At 39.9% G+C, this 19,728-nt stretch overlaps 1 protein-coding gene across 3 annotated transcripts; it reads right to left on the reverse strand.

Annotated features, from left to right (window-relative positions):
* Positions 1 to 171: 171 nt before the first annotated feature.
* mapk4 (mitogen-activated protein kinase 4) lies at positions 172 to 19,647 on the reverse strand. 3 transcript variants are annotated; one of them, XM_067520646.1, is made up of 10 exons: positions 19,427 to 19,647; positions 16,132 to 19,044; positions 13,168 to 14,732; positions 12,777 to 12,952; positions 7,577 to 7,721; positions 5,824 to 5,906; positions 5,561 to 5,639; positions 5,138 to 5,357; positions 4,562 to 4,727; positions 172 to 3,805 (listed from the first exon to the last, which is right to left on the reverse strand). In XM_067520646.1, the coding sequence occupies exons 3-10, from the start codon at positions 13,532 to 13,534 to the stop codon at positions 2,864 to 2,866; spliced, it is 2,178 nt and encodes a 725-aa protein (XP_067376747.1). In that variant the 5' UTR covers positions 13,535 to 14,732; positions 16,132 to 19,044; positions 19,427 to 19,647; the 3' UTR covers positions 172 to 2,863. The 3 variants fall into 3 exon arrangements, with proteins under 3 accessions (XP_067376747.1, XP_067376748.1, XP_067376746.1); XM_067520647.1 differs by having other exon boundaries at positions 13,168 to 14,729; positions 16,132 to 19,647; XM_067520645.1 differs by having other exon boundaries at positions 16,132 to 19,647.
* Between the last annotated feature and the right edge of the window lie 81 nt (positions 19,648 to 19,728).

Here is a 19,728-nt window from a genome sequence, read left to right on the forward strand (position 1 = left end):
AAGAGTTTTTATGTGTGTAAATATTTGAGAATGTCAGTGATGTTTCAAGAAATAACCCTAATCTACTGAAAAAATGTAGATCTGCCCTTTATAAATGTACATTAAGTTAATTAAACTTAATAAAATATGAAAAAAATCCTAAATTATGGCAGCAGAAAACATCAGGTCAAGTAGTATTTGAAGTATACTTTTATTAATTTACCAGCAAAAAACAGAAACTGCAAAAAGAGATATTACCAATCAACACTGAGCATTTAAAAAGACAGCTTTTCTCAAATGAAAAACTGAGGCCCCCTTAAAGTGTGGGTAAAAAAGAAATAAGAGCCCACAGAGACATGACCGTTATGCAGTGGAAAGTGTGGAGAAAAGAAGCTATTGAATAGCTGTGAAAGCCATGCAGGACAGAGAGAAATGTTACATTCAGCAAGCTGGAAGCATTAAGGTGTACTGAGGCACATTTTTGTATGTTGACACACTCACTGTACAGTAAAACATCGATTCAGTAACCACTTATGTTACAGAGTGTTTGTGTAATATGCCTCTAATGTTATTGCTGGCTTTGGTTATACCTGCCGAGGAAACTGTATAATACAGGTTGTGATCATTGCACAGTACAGGTTGGATTCATTTTAATACGTTTAACTGAAGCACAGCTTTTATTAATTTCTATAATTAGATAATGATCATAAAATGTATTTCGTTTACTTAAACAGCTTTTTCACTTAGTCTATCAATTTAGCCAAGTAATGCTTAATGTCTTAAAAGGATGATTTGATTAAAATGAGCAGTGACAATACTGGAGTTGATGCTGAAAACAACCTGTATTTCTGAATGTGCTAGTGATTCTAAATGTGCTTCACGTCTATTGTGAATGTAAAACAATATACCTGAATTTGCCATATCATAGCTCTATCATAGGTGTGTCAGCGGTTTTCTTGTATGGCTCGATTATCAGAAAATCCTTCTCTTTTGTGCAAGTGGTGATCTGTTCACAACCTGTGTACACTATACAGGCTGCCGTTTTGTAAAATGGGTACAGGTATTATGAAAGTCCACCTTTCTGGGACAATGTTGTATGTGCATTAACAGTTCACAGATTCAAAAATATTTGAAAACTTGATTATGGGTACCGCAAAGAAGGTGATGCTACTGTAATGTTGCAAAGGTAGATATCGTTCTGACTGAGGCTATTAGTTCCTCTCACACTGAATGTTCTATGTTGATTTGGTTCAATGGAAGAGTCAACATTATTATCTCAGGGGGTGTGAAAGACTTGTTGCTAACAGAATGGAAGGTAGTCTAGTCAGAATGGATATCAGATGTGGAAATCAACACTAAACATGACAAAACATGACACCAACAATGGGGAAGTCTGTTTCTTCTGGCTGCAGATTTTGAGGCACGTGGATTTAACAGTTTTTCTATTTGGCATCATCTCAGCAGAGTAAGTTTTATTTCAGTTCAGTTTCCATTTTTTAGTTTCTGGCTTCATCTTTCACTTTATTTGGTTACCTTAGTGATGAGAAATTAAATCTCGACTGTCTAACACACTAGATAGAAAAGTATTTAAAAAGAAATTATAATTTTAACTTCCATACAGTACTATTGCTATGGGCAGCATGGTGGAGGAGTGGTTAGACTACAAATTCCAACTTAAAAGATTCAAACCTGCTGGCTGGTTGTGGCTTTTTTTGTGTGGACCTTGCATGTTATTCCTGTGCCTGCATGGGTTTTCTTCCACAAGCCACATGTAAATAGTGTGTTTACATTATGTCTGAATGTATTCTGTATGTGTGGCCCTGTGATAAACTATCTACCCACCCACGTCATACTCTGCCTCTTACCAATGACAAAATTCTCCAAAATATAAAATACGGATGTTTGCATTGCAGCTTTTTGTAGATAACATTTAAGTGGGCAAAACAATGACATATATCTTGCTTTCTCTTGCTTTCTCTATGGAAGATGATGACCTTGTTTGGTACATCAGGCAAACAAGATATGAAACTATTCACGATCAAGCTAGAGCTGAATAATCATAAATTATTACCATAAAGCATTCCACATTTAAACAAAATACAGCTCACTTCAAATTAACATAAATCTGGCTATAGTCCAAAATGAAAGGTTTAGACACAAGAATATAATTAACACTAGTCTTGAGAAATATACTATATAATTAAATATAACCACAAATTTACAAGGCAGGTAGTAGTGATATATGATCATTAAGTCACTGTGAAAGTATTTTAACATCAAATAAAACAACAAATAAAATCCTTATGGTTCACCCTGTGGTACAATTCAACTGATTATTTTTCAGTTAATACATTCAGAGCAACTTGGGGAATGCAATTATTATGGTACTATCCTACATTCGGTGAAGACCACCTTTGGAAGACTTTAACATTTTAACTTTAATATTTCAAAAAATGACTGAATGACACAGCTGGGAAATGGGTAACATAAAATGAGGAGTCTAAAGCAAACCTAAAGCAAAGAAAGTGGTCCCTCTCCAGTATGTTACTATTATCAATTGCCAGTCATTTGCGGAAAAAGCCACTGTCACTGAGCGCAAGCTACAATTACCACAACATGTCCTTAATATTCACAATGCTATTTTTCCTTTAATATTTTACCCAAATGATGACTTATTGCCTGAGAGCACCTCTTGACAAAGTTGCAGAATTGCTTGTATAAGTGAGGGTTTTTGTCACAGCATGTAATGAGTCATTACAGTAGTACCAAAGAGGCAATAGCTGCTAACACTAAAGTCCCTCACTATGTGGAAGAGCTATAAACATCTGGAAGTGCTACCCATTATGATGCATTTTTGTGGTGAACGTGAAGTTGGAATTCAGCATCAAGAGTTGGGGGTCTGTGGTGGTGGAGTCCTGTGCTCTGGAAGCCTGGTCACCTTTCTGCTCGGCTGTTTGCTTTCTTCCCTCCACCCTGCCTCTTTCACTTTCCTTCTGTCTGCTTTCTCCTTGTTCTGCCTGCAGAGTTTCAGGGCTCTAGATATGAACACATCCAGGTCAAACAGCCGTTCCTTTTGCTTGACAGGAAGCGACTCCATGGAGTCATCATTTTCTGGCTGAGAAATGGAGGATGTAGAAGAAAGAGGTTGAGATTCTGGGAGAGGGAAAAATGGTGTAGTAAGGGGAGACATTGTTTGGGGTGACTGAGGGTGCAGTGGAGAGGTGGGGGATGATGGGAGAAGTGAGGGAAGGGAATTAGAGGAAGAGGTGACAGGCCGAATAGGGCTTAGTCTGTGGTCATCATATTCAGGTGATGGTTGCCTCACAACATCCGTGTAATGGAAGACTGGAGTTGAGAGGTCAGTTGGAGAGAGAGGGAGAGGGGGAGAAGAAGTGTAGCAGGAAGGTGAACATGGCCCTAAGGTGGGACTGGGGCTAGGCGACTGCAGACGAGACTGGGTGCTCTCTACCCAGCGAGAGATCTCTTGAAATAAGTCCCCCATCTCCTCCTGTTTTGGCTTCTCCTCCTTCATCACTACCAGGTCCTCCACACTGCCACCAAAAGGCTCAACAGGCACAGGGAGGATGTTGGTGTTACGTTTCCAATGAGACAGATCCAGTATCAGCTTAGGTTCTGAGTAATGCTGAGGTTTTCCCTCTCTCCAGGCAATTTTGTCCAGATATGAGGGAGAACCTACTTTGTAGTCACAGGAGCGACCACAGTCCAGTTCCCCATACCCCAAACCACAAGCCCGTTCCAGAGAAGAGTGAGAATTTTCTAGGAAGCGTTCAGCCGAGCTGCTGTGGGAATATTTGCGGGGGTCGACCTGTATAAGATAGACACAGAGTAGGAGATTAGGATTTAGCTGCATTATCCAATTTGTTATTAAATATCCTAAAAGTGTTATATTGTAACAGCGATCAAATTTGCAGAATAAATTCAAGACAGTGTACATGGAGACAGTGAGGGAAATTACTTTTTACACCAAATCATGATACTGACCTGCTAGAATTGATTTGATTGATTGTTCTCTAATATGTTTTTTTTTTTAACACTCTATTGTGCCCCTACCCCAACCTTTTTAATATATTCTTGTAGGCATGACATTCACCTGCATATAATTGTTTCCAAAAAAAAATTAAACAATAAAAATTTAACATGTTATTTTATTACTATTTCCATTAAAAAATACATTCTCACGCTCAAACATTAAACAATTAAACTAAAAGCTAATGTGCATAACACTGCTATGATGCAATTCCTCCCGTTTTAAAGATAAGGAAATTACTGTTGTGTAGTTTAAACAACGGTCCAAAATATTATTTTACTGCTCAGCATTGAGTGAACTACTCAGTGCACATTATGTAGGGAGTGGTGAATGAGCCCATGACTTACAATACTTTTTAAAAATACTACTATTGTGAAATCGAGGTTTTATTAACCATGAAACAACCTACATACATAGCATCTTTAAGCTTGGCAAAGTCTTTATAACTCACTCTGCATTTCAATAACATGAAGTAGTTATTATTTTTGAGGTAAGATCCAGTAATATGTGAAAGGCTGGCAATACATATCCAACCTGAGCCTCCTCTAAAAGTGAGGTGGAACTGGCCCGGGGGTCCCTCTGCACTTCCTCATCCTCTGTGGTGTCTCCCAGGTCAGAGGTAATGTGGCCAGGGGGCATGCACTGACACCTCCCACCTGACTGCTGCCAGCACACATCTGTTGACAAACTGTTCTCGTATCTGCAAGTCAGAAATTAGATTTTCATATTAGCCCTATAACAATGTTAGTTTTCAGTGTATTAAGTCTGCCAGTTTCTAGCAGTTTTTCATTTTACAGTATAGGAGAATTACACTGTGTGACAACAACTTCAAAATGATTCTGGATTATCCTCAAATGAGATATGTGCAAATATTTGATGTCCTAGCAAATTAATGCAGTGCATGACCGGTAAAGCAAAGTGTAGGTTAGTTTTTTGACACACGTCTTTGCAGCTACAAGTTGCTTTGTCAGTTAATGATGTAAATGTGAGACTGAGTTCTGAATCTATTGTTGCAATGGCAAACTGACATGATATAGAAGTTTGACCAAAACATACAAAGAATAATTGGAAACATTCCACACCAGGGTATGGAAACATGAACGAGCAAACCTGTCCCAGTGGATGTTGGAGGCCTGGCTATTACTGCTGCTGAGGCTCTGCTCAGTGATGAGGCTGTCCTCCAGTTCATCCTCAATGTGGAAGGGATGTGATGAGGTAGGCTCATCTTCTGGACAAGAGTACTGCTGGAGAAATGGATGGGACAGTGCTGCTTCAGCTGTCAGCCGATCCATGGGGTTAAAAGTAAGAATTCGCTCAAGGAAGTCCACGGCTGCATGGAGAGAAAGAGGAGGGTAGAAAAAGATGTGAAATAAATTTGAATTGGCATGTGGAGTTTTGAATAATATATTTTTCTATTCACCGTACTCTGTCAGGGGTAAATAATGTGTTAGATCACCAAACCTACTCATCTTTCACAGTCTTCACCACTTTATGTCCCCCTTTGCCTAACCCTACTCAAATCCCCCCACTCACCCTGAACATCCACTTCTGGCAGTAAATTAGAAAAGGGTTTCCTGACTCTCCATCCATGGCTGACATATGAAGGCATCACCTGGGAAAATATGACAGCAGGGATGAAAGTGTTTATTGCTTATTTATTTATTTTTTTAACCAACCAAGACACTAAATGAATGTTTACTATGGTGAAAATGACAAACATAACATGACACTGAAGTTTTATTCCGTATCAAAACCATCAGTTGCAGACATATGACTTGCAGCCACCCAGAGGTCACCTGTAGCAGATCTTGTCTGTCCTCTTCTCTCAACACCGGCACTGTGTTGAGAATCAGCTGCATCTGCTCCAGCTCATGAGCTCCTGGGAAGGAGCCAACCAATCGGAGACAAGCAGAGAAAACACAGAGGATCAGTTGCATAAGCAAAAAAAAAAAAAGGTGACCAATTAGAGTCAAAGAGGAGGTGGGAGGTATCAAGTGAAAGCTAGAAAATCCATTAAAAAACACTGCGGTCACTGCAGTTACCTGTTAAAAAAGTTTGAAACTGTAAAATATAGACCCTATATTATAACTATTTCTTTAAATTTTATTACTATTACTTAAAATCATACCATCATGTTTTTCTTTTGCCTTTAAGTGTATATCCGGCAGGACAGCGGGTAGAATATCTACTTTGTAAAAATCCCACATCATTCTAAATTTTGCCCCATCGTCATGATGACCATTTCAACCTAAAACATCTACAAAACGACTGTGAAAACCTCAACAAAAACAGAATGCAATCATTTGCAAATCTCATCAACCCAAATTTCATTTACAATAGAACATAAACAACATATCAGAAACTGAGAAATTTTTTTTTTGAATTTGATGGGAGCAACACATCTCAAAAAAGAGGGGCAACAAAAGGCTGGAAAAGTAATTGCCACAAATCAAAAACCAATGGAGGAGCATTTGAAGATTAGGTTAATTGGCAACAGGCCAGTAAGACATATAAAAGGAGCATTTTAGCCAGGCAAAGCCTCTCGGATGTAAGAATGGGCAAGGGTTCACCAACCTGTGACAAACTTTTCCCATCTTTCCAACTTTTTTGGAATTGGGGTTGTAGTTGAATTTGTTAGAGATCTTTCACATCTGGGGGAAATCTATACCTGACAAGCTAAACTTTGGGGAAAGTCCGCATTTTAAGACTACAACTAATTTAAAAGCACTGGTTGCTGCAGGTGCAACATGCTGGATGAGCTCATAGTGAGCACTGCAGCAGTATTTTCAGCACATTTGCCCTCTAAATGTTTCCATTTAGCTAATAGACACCAGCAGGTGGAGCTACACCAACATATTCACCAGTCTTACAAGAAAGAGGCAAACAGTGGTACTGTGTTTTTGTGAGAGTGCATTGCTTTTCTTATGGTAAACAAAAAACTATTGTGTAAACTCTGGTGTAAGTGAAACAGCGATACATAAAGTAAACAATTCTTCATATGTCTGACATTTTAGTCTAGTGGAACACACCAAGGAACGTATGATGCTATTGGGTTTATGGCAGCATATCTCCTGTGGTTCATGGCTGGTGGAGGTCAAATAAGCCTGTCATAAGGAACTACATCTACTTCAGACAGCACTCTCTGTTATCATTGTTATTCTAGTCAGGCAAAAAGTAGCCTGCACAAAGAGAATAAAGTGTCTTTGGTAGAGGAGACTCTAGAAAGAAAACTATCTTTAGGCCACGCTTAATATAATAGAAAGAACTTTACATGTTAAAAACCACTGATTTATACTGATCATGCCACTTAAATATACTTGATTTCATGTTTAACATAACCTGGTGTAACTTTCTCAAACTGAGCACCCATATATTGCAGATTCTGATGCTACTGATGTGCCAGAGAACTAAGTTCATCCTTAAACTGCTTGTTCCTAGAAAACCCGTATAAATATACTCTGGTAAAAAATATTCTCCAGATTAATATTGATGATATGATCGTATTTCCTTGTCCGAATGATAAACAATACCATGTTTCTGCAGGAGTACCTGCAAACAGCATGCGTCCCGTAAGCATCTCAGCCAGGATGCAGCCAGCAGCCCACATGTCAATGGCCTTGGTGTAGTTGTTGGGGGACAGGAGCAGGCGGGGGGAACAATACCACTTAGTTGCCAGACCTTCAGACAGATAGCCCTGGAGAAGCAGGTGAGGAGGTGGGTGAGAGAAACATTGCAGAAAGATTTAAGCTAAAAGAGTAACAGAAAGATATTCTCTAGTAGTTTTAGTAACAACCATGCAACAGATTGAATCATCCGTAGCTGTATGTGTAAGTCTGCATGCACCTGTGTGTATTAATATTGGTTGCAGTCCAGCAGGGGCTGTGTTGATCTTTTTGTTAGAGTTGAAACATTGTTAGGTTGGTAATGTCAGCCACAAAAGGAAACTTGGGCTTACAAGGGAAATCATTTCATTTATACTGACAAGGGATCCATCATGTTATGTCTCCTACATGAAGGTGGAACAGTCTTCTGAAGTGGAAAACATTCCCCTGAGTCTCTACCTGAATATTTGGTGCTTTGCTGTATATCTCGTCCTCTAATTATGGCTGCTACAACAAGGCTCTTGTCTGGCTTGTGCTTTGTAAATGTTCACCTTGTGACTACCACTGATGATTCTGTGCACGGAGATGAGCCACGGGCAAACATACTTACAAATCAGACAAACTTACTATGTGATGTTTTTGGCTGTTGCTATCACTAAAGCTCTCACCATTACTCCAACTCTCACTCTGATTGTTTCACACTCTGACAAAATCTTAAAATCTATGCGATTACCACATAATATTTCTATTCTTTTCTGGCCAGGTAGTTCTACTGAGCCAGATTTGTCTGCCTTGTGCTCTTAAACTCGTCATGGTATTCAAGAGAATCCTTAAGCAACGCGTTAAAATTCTCACACATTTACATATTTCATTGCAGCTGTCAATGGCAAGTGTCCATACTTTGCCATATTGGATACTATTTTGGCAACTTTTGTCTGAAAAATGTAACTGACTCCCTTTTCCAACTGTTATTGTTGAAAAAAGGGAGTTTGTTGGTAACTCTCTACACCTCCCACCTCTGTTCTCACTGCTTGTCTCCCCTTCTGTTCTCCACTTATAACCTCCCCCCTTAAGTGTACTATTTCCATTTCCTGTCTCACCATTCACTTATCTCTCTCTCTCTCTCTCTCTATTTGGTACTTCCCACAGAATTACTCCATTTACACCCAGACACTGACCCAGATTTTCCTACAAATAATGGATGTCAGGAAATGCTATGTTCTTTTTCACACCATTTAAATTATGCTGGGCCACCTGTAGCACAAGAATAACATCCCACTAAGCAGAACATGGTGCCTCTGGTTTTATATTTTACATGACAGCTAAGAAAGCCAGATCCCTCTTCATCACAGGAGATGAAAAAAATGCTTGGTTAATTATGTCTCGATCAGCAGGTTTAGGGCATGACTCAGAGCCTTTATTCACTGTGGCCTACCCACGCCAATGTTCCCACTTATACATCACTTTCAGCAATGTGCTGCTACATAGAACACAGCCTAAGTAACTGTCTTGTATTTTTAATGTCAGAACAGCTCTTTGAGGGTTTTTTTTCAGAGCATCTTTCTAATGATTGCCAGAAAAACACAGCACTGTTTAATAGCTGAGAAGCTACAACTTCACTTCGACATCTCTCTTTGGTCTTCTCTTCGCACCGTTGCTTTTCTTGTGCTGTCCTCTCCTTACCTAACCTCTTTACCCCTGCATTATTTGTCTCTTACAGTCTCCTATTATGCTCTCTACCCCCTCTCTCTCTCCAGGCTTTCTGTGTCCTCACTGCCCTTGCTCATTGTTGGCTGTTCTCCTCTGTGTGCCAGTAGATGACAGAGCAGAAACTGATGCTGAGTGCTCAGCGATGGTCTGACAAACATACTCTCACCTCATCTTCTCCCTATCTGTCCCCCTCTCACCTTCTCTCCATCCGAGCTCTCCTTTCTGCTTCCTGGTGAGTATTTGGTAAGCAGTTGCTTCGACGGAATGGCCAAGTTTCATGTCAAAACATCTCTTGTCTTCATTCCTTTTGACCTTTCTCCACCTGTCATAATCTTTCACTTTGCTCACATCAATTGTCCTTAACCTGAGGTCCCCTACAAATCAGTGTGCCATGATTTCCATGTTTTTCCCTTCTTTTGCCGTTTGCATACAGTTCCACCCGGTGTCTCTTTCATCATTTCCTTTCACTCACCTTTTCAACACTCACTCTCCTTATTCACCTATCCTCTATTTCCTTCTCTTTATCCTTCACATCACAAATCGTTTTGGGGCAGATCCAGCCATGTCTCAGCAGGTGACATTCACACATGCACACTAACAAGTCTACAAGTGTAGAATGTAAACGACATCACCAATAATGTTTTCTCTGCCTCTGTTCTCCTCCTCACTCCTCCAAACCTCTTTGTCATCCCTCTTTGCCTGAGTAAATGTTTGTCTGTGCAGTCAAAAGCGTATTTCTAGAAAACTATTCAAATGACCTCATTTCAATTCACTGCAGAGTCACAGTGTGCCGACAAAACTGCTGTAATAGGATCAACTGAATGCAATTTGCTATTTGAAAGCAATACAAATGAGACATAAAAACTAGAGCCATCAGTTTTGTTTTATTGCCCAATATGAAAGTAATACTAGTTGTGAATTTCCATCCCAGCTGAAGTCAATACTGCCTACGTCCATTACCACAAAATATCTGAAAAAGAAGCGCATTGGCTCTGCATTATTAAATAAGTGTGAAGATGCTCACACACTCACTGCAGGCATCTGCTTTGGTGTCAACACTGCATCACAAATAGCCCAGTGCCAGCGTCATCTTATACACACACACACGCACACACACACTCACACACGAACACACACACACACACACACACACACACACACACACACACACACACACACACACACATATACCTATCTATCACACTGAGCACTGTTTTGTTTGACAGCTGTTTCAGTAGGTATACAGCGTGAGAGTGTATATTCACTCTGTATGTCACACAGAGTGAGGAACAGAGTGAGATACAAGGAAACATTGTTTCAGCTGTCCTCCACGACCCAAACTATCTTCATTTCTTGCACTTCTTGTCTCTATTTGATACTTTGTTTTTCAGATTTTGCTCACCCTCGCCCGTTTCTGCAATTGTTTTTTTTTTTACAGCTCCTTCCCTCTCAGTATTTTTCACTTGTACCTCATCTGTTCTTTGCCTTCCCCTCCCCTCCACCCCTTCCTCCCCTCAAAACACACCCCCTGTGTCTGCACCCAGCTGATCCCCAGTCCCGTGCTCTGAACTGACAAAGATTGCCTTTCACAAGAGCTCCTCTCCACATGCTCAGACACAAAACACACAAACATACTAACACACACACATCATGCCCCGCTAGCATTACAGTATTGCTGTGGGATCTTCATGCATAATAAAGCAGCTCAAAGCGCTGTAAATTGTCATATTAATTTCTCAGAAATTACAATGGACTGCCTAATCATAGGGTTTGATTAGCCCAAAACTTGATACCAGGCTTGGGAATAACAACTTAATCACAGGGCAGGGTTTGGGCTGGGGAGGAGCTCTATTAGGAAAGACAGGTCAGCGCCACAGACATGGAGATGTGTAATCAGAGAAACCAATCACAGAAGAAAAGACAGCTTGGTGGGACTGTAGTTATGAAGTGCAGAATCATTCTGAGAGGTGTAGCAGTTACCAACCGATAGTTACACACATTTGGGGAGTTTGAGGCTTTGAAATTCTGACTGCATGTGGCCAACTACTGTACTGTACTTTTAAAAAAGCTGATTTTTGTCAGAAAAAGAGCAGTTGCATCTTATGTGTCACCTGAGATTACATATTTAAAAGCTAACTACTCAGCTAATTCGCACTTCAATTGTGAGGTGAACAAAACATGTGCAAGTTTACTGACTCTTCGATAAGAGGGTTCTTTTGCAACAGTATCCTGTCATTGTGCCCGTCCAGTCCCACACAGGGACAAGGGATTGCTCACTGCTGTCTGATAACCTCACAGAAGCACGACTTGAGGAGTTGCTATCTCTTCACTGATAGCATCTCAGCCTCAATGGGAGGGAGAAGATAATGTTTAATATTACTATACTCTCCCTAGAATCATCTATCAGCAGCAGAACAACCCACACACTGTGTCAGAGCACTGAGGAGAGTGAAAAATCCTTCTAACTTCATCAACTTTGCTGACTTAAATATTTATAGCATGATTAGTTATTGCAGAACTACCATTTCCAACAAGACAAACCCAATGCAGCCAGTGCTATGTGGACAGCGTTTAATCTTTTATGTGGGCTTCTCTATGAAGCTAATATAAAAACTGCTTTAGCGTGATTTAGACTGATTGTGGACCATCAAATAATTCCAACAAAAAAAAAAAAAAAAAACAATCCTCAGTTGGACTCTAGAATAAGGAGTACTGTGGTAGGAACACTCTCAACATCCTCGGGTGGGCACCAAACCATTGTCTGATGACTTCAGAGTGATGACAACAGACATTGTCTCACACAATTGCATAGCTCTGCTCACCACTCCCATCTCAATTTCAGGAGAATTTAACAGATGTTGATGTTGTATAGCTCAATTAATGGGATATATGTATGCACATCCATTTTCTGATGTTTTGGCACACATGGTTATGAGTTTTCTGAAGAAGTGTTTTGCTGTGGCAGGGATAACATGGAAAAGCAATGAAATCTGATGGAGGATGGCAAAAAACTAACAAAAAATTTATTGATAAATTGGCTTTATTATTGTGACAATATGCAAGTGATTATGTGAACATGAAGTTATTAGTAAATGATTTGTAAGAATGAGAATAAAGTAATGTATTTTGATCAAACGGACATATGCAGTTCACTGTAGAGTAAACTGTAGACAACTGAACTTAATTAGTTTTGGGAAATGCGTTAAAATGTTGCTATTTGTAGGGGGAAAAAATGAGAAATGCTTTCATGTTGGACAGAACCAATTACACAATGTGGAGAATGTCAATAATGCATTGAAAGTTTACCTCTCACATGAAAACTGAGACAGAGCTGTGACAAAAAAAAACGATATGAGCCACTGATACATTGGCTACAATTGTGTGTGTGTGTGTGTGTATGGATGCATGTTGGGTTTCTTTGTGCTTCTCAATCTTACCTTGTGAGAATAGTGAGGGTCGACTATCCTGGCCAGCCCAAAGTCTCCAATCTTGAGTAGCAGCTGGTCTGTGTTGATGAAAATGTTGGCTGGCTTCAGGTCTCTGTGCAGGACGTTAGCTGAGTGGATGAACTTTAGACCCCTCAGCAACTGGTAGAACAGCAGAGTAGCATGATCTGTTCAAGGGCAAAAAGCTGATATCAGGATACACTACAATGCTTGCTTGTGATTATAGTTACAATTTTAACTCCTTACTCATTAAAAATTTGTTACATCTTTTACTAAATATGTTTGATCTACAATAAAGCTCACAAAGTGTGACATTTTTATTCTGCTATAAATGAAGTGAACATTTGGATTGAAATTTCAAGGCCCCTTTGGTTTCCTATACCTGTGGGTAGTGGTCCTTGTTCCAGCAGACGAGCCAAATCTGTCTCCATACACTCCTGGACAATGTACAGGGCGCTGAGCTGGCCTGGATCTGTGGGAAGCGGTCGTCCATAAGGTGCCAAAACCTCATGAACCCGGACCACATTTTCATGATGCAGACGGCGGGTGATTTTAACCTCCCGCAAGGCGTGTTTCACTGTCACAGCATCACGCATCACTAGCTTTTTAATTGCCACACGTTGCCCAGTGCGTTGATCCACAGCGGAGAGTACCAGGCCGGTGACACCCGTGCCAAGAGGTCGAAGGTCAACAAAGTGACCACTGAGGTCAAAGCCATGGAGGAAAATGGGAGAGTCCTGTCTGGCCATGATATCTCCAGTTAATATAGATAGATGATAGACTTTAGCCAGTTCTAACCTTCTGAATATTAACAAAATTAAAATTGTTTTGTTGTCATCTCGTCCTCACAATGTCACATGCTGGTTCTGTGTCTACAATCTTAAGTAGGGACCTGATTCTACTTGGGTAATTTTGTGTACAAAAGGTCCAAATTTTTTTTTGCCAAATTCCTATTCAGAATTGTTAGCAGGTTAAAATCATTTCCTTCATGGCTTTAAGAAGCAGGTTTTTTTTTTGGTTAAACATTTCAGATTGCCTTTAATCAAGTGTGGGCAGATTCTTTTAAAATCACCCTTTTACTCAACCATTAGTTAATAATGTCCTGAACTAAAACTCCAGTAGGACTCATGATTGAACTGATCTTTGAAGCGTTTAGGAAATGGTTTGGTTGAAAAAATGACAAAATTGAAAACTCAGAAAGGATCAAATTACATGACACCAAGTGGAAAGAAATCTAGCATTTGGTTTAGTCGGCATTATTGCAGCTAAATATTTGAATGTAGCGAATCCTAAAACATAAAAAAAAAATTCTTCTGCATTTTCTTCTTTACACTTTATGAAGACGTGTTTTTCTCCTCGCCAGATGTTATTTGAGGCTGCAGGGGTGCACTTCTTGTCTCTCACAGGATCTTCTTCACACATATATAGTCAGAATATCAGTGAGTCTTATTAATACTACCCAGGGCAGGGGTATCCATAGAAACAGCCCTCTGTGTGGCTGATCCTGTGCTCACATGTGTAGCTGTATCATGGGACGGCAACGGGCGAACGGTTGGTTCTGCTCTTCTCTCTCTTGCTGCCGTTCTGCTGTTTGTTAGAAGTCTGTAATCATCATCAACCAGTCAAAACCCTTGATAGGAGAAGAAAGGAGGAGGGGCCATGTGTTTTTAATTCAATTACACCCTGTTGGCTCCTCCTCTTCTTCCATGATACCAGAGAGTAGTGTCAGGCGGTCCATTCAGAGTGTGATCTACAGTTGGACATTTGTCAAATCTGGGACATGCAAAGTCCTCTGAGTGTACATCTGCACATGTGTGCATGCGTTTAATCCTTCAGTCATCTGCTCCCTGTTGGCTTCTCGTGAATGTAGAGATTTCACATCAGGTTGTGCTCAGTGTAGGAAGACACTGATATTAGCTGCATCGTTCAGCACATTTTCTTCTGCTGCTGCGGGGGAGACATGAAAGACAAAGATGGAAGTTACAGGGCAACAGAGCCTGTGTGTTAATAGGGTTTGTCTTGCAGGAGAGTTACCATTACATAACACTGAATGGCAGCATAACCTAATCTACGCCATGTGCCTAGAGAGGATAATCACATAAATTTAATGATGCTTTAATATCTACGATATGAAGCTGCTTCACATTTCAGAGTAACGTTTGACAGGATGGAACAAATTTACATTATGGCTAAGTCTACTTTTTATTCTTTAATTTCTTTCTGGTTGGAATTTTAGATTCACTTGACATTTTAGTTCGAATTCCCGCCCCTGAAAAGGTCATAGTGTGCCTTTCACACGCATATATTCATGATCAGTGGGAACTCACTAACAATCCACCAGTCCATAACACAAATCTCTTGATTGAGTGTTAGCTCTCTTTCTCTCTTGCCCTCTCTTTTTGAAGGAATGAGGGTTATGCACTCAGTAACTTGACTACGAGTGTTCTTTTACTGCTTTCCAAATACTTCAGAAGACACTCATGTTAGCCTCAATTGGGCTGACAGTGTGTAAGGTGAGAGCACAGTCTATGAGAGAGGGAGCCCTGACAGTTGTGCTGGGAGGTGCCGCACTGAGCTACAGTAACTTTATAAATAATGCATAACCACTGGAGATGGCGCTTGCCTGGTGTTCTCTCTGAGCATGTATTCTCCACATTTCTTCAGGTTATTCAACAAGGATAAATGTTATAAACCAGAGTGATTTTCAGTTTCTTGATGCAGTGCGGTAAAATACCTTTATTTGTTGAAACATATAGCCTATTAAAGCCAAAAGGCAGACAGGCTGGCTCTAAATATCCCTTTAAATCGGGTTCAGTAAGATTGAAAAAAAAAAATCAAACGATAGCCTACTGTACACTTGTTCAGAGACATTATGATGTTAGCAAATTTGCAGGTGATAACAGATGGGAAACTCCAAGGCAACATCCTGTTGTGCTCTGGCTTTGTGCAGCTGCCTCTGTGTCCCTGGCTCATTTCTTTCTGTCTTTCTTTCTTTCTTTTTACTCAGTTTACTTCCTAACATGCGTTAAGACAGTTTTACTAAGATGGGAACCGCTGCATCCTCTCCTCACACTGGCTTCATGCAGCTGCCTTTGTGTGCCTACATTCACTCCAGTAACGCCCCTCACACAGAACAAAAACAGTGAGATTGAAGTGCATCTAATAAAACAAAAAGCTCCATTTCCAAAACATAAACCGTGTTCCAGTGGCAGGCCCGGGCTCCTTTTCCCTCCCAAACTCGCTTCCCATTATCTCTTGTATCTCAGATCTGTTCGGAGAGCAGTAACAGAGGGAAGAAGACGGAAAAACACGCAAAGATAACAACATAAACCATCCGTGCACTCACCGGAGCATTACGCAGCCTGTCGTCCAGAAACAAAGATCTGAAAGATGTGAAGGATACGGGTCCTTGCAGGCAAAGAAAGTGAAACACGACCGCATCTGTATGTGTGAATCAGATGATACAGGGAGAAACAGCCAGCACGGGTCGGCACCGGGGGCGATCCGCCGAGAGATAAGCCGGGGGCTGCCACATGCAGAGCCGGTTATTGCGGGCGACTGTCCGCCCTGTGTCAGCGCTTCAGAGGAGTGACCAGAGGAGCTCTACACACTCACACACTCACACTGCACCACGGATGATTAAGAAACGATCCTTCTCTCACCCCTCGTACTTCCTTCTCCTCTATTCTCCCATCGTCTCTCCTTCCCCCCACCCTCTCTCTTTCTCTTCCTGAGACTCCCAGCAGCCCCTTGACCTTTGCAGGACTGTTGGGCTCACTGGTCTCCAGACTAGTTCCTTGGGAAAAATACAGCCGGTCTTTCTCTATATGAAATAGCCTTGTCTCCACTTTATTTCAGCCTGATATTTATAGCCTGATGATTATCACGGTCATCCATCAGGTTTGTGGGGGTGGAATACCCCAAGAAAGAAAAGGAGGAGCTTGTGTAAATACATTTACATAACATAAATGTATTTAACTGAATTCAATTTATTGAAATCCAAGAGATAATAGAGCAGGTACAAATACAACATATGAGCTGAAAACGGATGTAACTGGAACAGAAATTTAACAAGGTAAAATCTACCCACTTTTATTTCAAATATATGTAAAAAACAAACAATTGAATCATTTCAACCATATTGCACTGATTTTGTTGCATATTAATTCACTGATGAGGCATTTTTCATTGAAACGTCAGGTGACCCCATGTGTGCTTTACGTAGTCATGACAATAGAGAGAGCTAAACTGGAGCATACTGAAAATTTTCAATGTTTTCAATTTCTTATTATTCTTTTGATGTCTTCAATTAAATAAGGTTTAGTCCATGGTTAGTTTGGTTATAATGTTGACATGAGAGTGCAGTGAGAGAAACAAAGAGAAGGCAGGTCGTGGTGAAAGTAATGATGCTTATGCAGAGGTGCTACAGCTGCAGGGATTAACAAAGCAGGGAAAGGCTGTGGAGAGAGGTCACTTAATGTAATGAACTCTGTGGTGACACATGATGTTATGGTGCAGAGGAGCACTAAGGGGATAGTTTTGAATTTTGAACGCTGATGGCATTTCAGCCTCGTTAGATGACATACATAAATGAAAAAAAAAATGCGGATAAAGCTTTTGCACTGATTAACCTGGAATCATAACAGCCACAAAGATTGTTTGATGCAGAAGGTGTTTTAGTTGGAAAGTAAAGACTCATTTTTCAAATGTTAAGACCACAGGACAATTGTACAATGCAAATTGATGATGTTATAGTGGTTTTGTTTGTTTGGTTACAGAACTTGTTGAGGCTAAACAATTAAAGCAATCTGATGAATAACTAGTTGAAGTAATTGATGCATCCCTTTCTGATTAAAAAGTAAAGTGGGATCAGAAAGGGAATGTAGTGTAGTGTACAGGAAATTGTAAAATACTTTTGCTGGAGTTGCATCAGAGCAAAAGGGTCTGCCAGGTTCCAGATGCAGGGAAGCTGTCAGAAAGATTTTAGAATGGAAGAAGCTATTTTTATTTCTTACATTATTAAGTGTGTGTATTTTCTATTGGTTTAATACTTTACAAACCATAATATGCTGATCAAAACTGTACATATAAGAAGCGCTTTTATTGTGACTTGTGTGTGTATTTTCTTTTTGGATGCCACTTCTGAAGCATTACAACATCACAATGTGCAGTTATTTGCAGGAGAAAGAAGAGGTGCCAGAAATTAAAAATGTGCGCCGGCATCAGCCAGGCAATAGTTTCAAAAATAACCTCTAGTTGACACTTTTGAGGGAAATGATTCTCAGACAATTTCACAGGTATTTCAAATGCAGTGGTTCTTACATAAAACAACTACCATGCATAATACAACCTACAGGAAACAATAACAAACAATGGGAAAAAAGAAAGAGACTAAAGAAGTGTGTCTGTTGTAACAGCATATGCATGCATAGATTAATCTTAGATAATTCTAAATAGTATGCATAATACTATAAAACTACTGATGCGTAATAGGGCTTTTTGAGACTTTGTTGTCTGTGTCTGTACTGTGTTTCTGGTCCTATTTCCTGTGTGTCCTCTCTAATTAACACTGATAGCATCTGACAAATGGAGACATCATAGTGTCAGTGGTGGGTGGCTATTTACAGAAAAACACACACACATACACACACAGATATGTGTGTTGTCAGCAGCACCTGCTGCTGGTTTTGACTGAGTGGTCATTATTTAAGAGTCTGACCTGGAAAGAAAGGTAAAGAGGTAGAATTTCAAATAACACTGTTGGCAATATTTGTTTTTATTAAAAAGGGAACTTTTTTCCATCAAACCAATATGAAATCAAACATTTGCTATCTTTTAACATGTAATAAAATTCAGAGGAAGAAGTATTTGTGACGTGTTTGATGTTAAAGCATGTGGATAAGTGACCAAAGGCAACAAATCTGGATGAGATTCAGCTAAAGAAGTGCTGTGCAAGTCATAAACAAATTCTTTAGACGGCAGAGGATCTGCCGTCCAAAGAAACAAAAAAAAAAAGACACCTGCTTTAAAAGCTACTTTGATCACGTAGCGAGCAGGAGCAGCAGCAGCAACATTTTGTGTGTGTGTGTGTGTGTCCTCCTCAGGTTACCTTGATCTAACAGATCCCTGTCTAAGTAGGAAAGGAAATAAATAAATTAGAGGTCAGGCTGAAATTTCCCTGTGACGACATCTGGCTTAGATGAAGGAATGTTTTTCCAGAGAGCTGATGGCCTGAAGAGGAGAGAGAAAGGGGCCGCATCTGTAGGTGTGTGAAGATAATTCAGAGGGGAATAGAAAATGTTACAATGGCAAATCACTCACACAAACAACTCTTGGTGGATTCAACATTTTTCAGGTCACTGAAAAAACATGAAGCAAACCTGATCCAAACTCAACTATCCAAGTTTCTGTGTGTGTATATCTATATATATATATTTTTGAAGCTGTTATAGGGATAGGCTGCAGGCTTACCTCATGTTGCACTTTAGACTTAATTTGTTATCAGAAATATTTTATTATAAACTTCAGTTTAGATATTAGCATTTAGTAGACATTACAGCTTCGTAATGTAATTTTCTTTTTAGAAATGCAGAACTAATTTTTTAGCCATTAACTCACATCATAAAGAAAGACATACTAACCTCCAAACTCACATCATCAAAACCAATAAAAAAATTGCAAGTACTTCTGTGTTTATAAAAATTACTCACATAAGTCAACAACAATCTCCTTGCATAACTTACAATTAACTCACTAAAAAAACATGCACCATGCTCATGTTGATTTCACAGTATGCAGCATTTCTGAGAAAGAGCACTATCTTCCTTGCTGCACCACCAGCAGTAAGTGATAACACTTCAGATACTGCAGAAGGTTGAGAACAGCAAGAGCAGAGAACAGGACAGAAAACAGATGGGTGGTCTAGGTTGGAGACAGGGATTCA

Source organism: Channa argus, chromosome 11 (assembly GCF_033026475.1).
Source record: "Channa argus isolate prfri chromosome 11, Channa argus male v1.0, whole genome shotgun sequence".
NCBI classification, from domain to species: Eukaryota; Metazoa; Chordata; class Actinopteri; order Anabantiformes; family Channidae; genus Channa; species Channa argus.

Coding starts and splice junctions, on each gene's coding strand:
- mapk4 (XM_067520646.1), bottom strand. CDS start 13,534: ATGGCCAGACAGGACTCTCCCATTTTCCTCCATGGCTTTGACCTCAGT. Junction 5,358..5,560: donor GCCAGAAGTGGATGTTCAGG/GTGAGTGGGGGG, acceptor CTCTCCATGCAG/CCGTGGACTTCCTTGAGCGA. Junction 3,806..4,561: donor CACTTTTAGAGGAGGCTCAG/GTTGGATATGTA, acceptor TATCTTATACAG/GTCGACCCCCGCAAATATTC.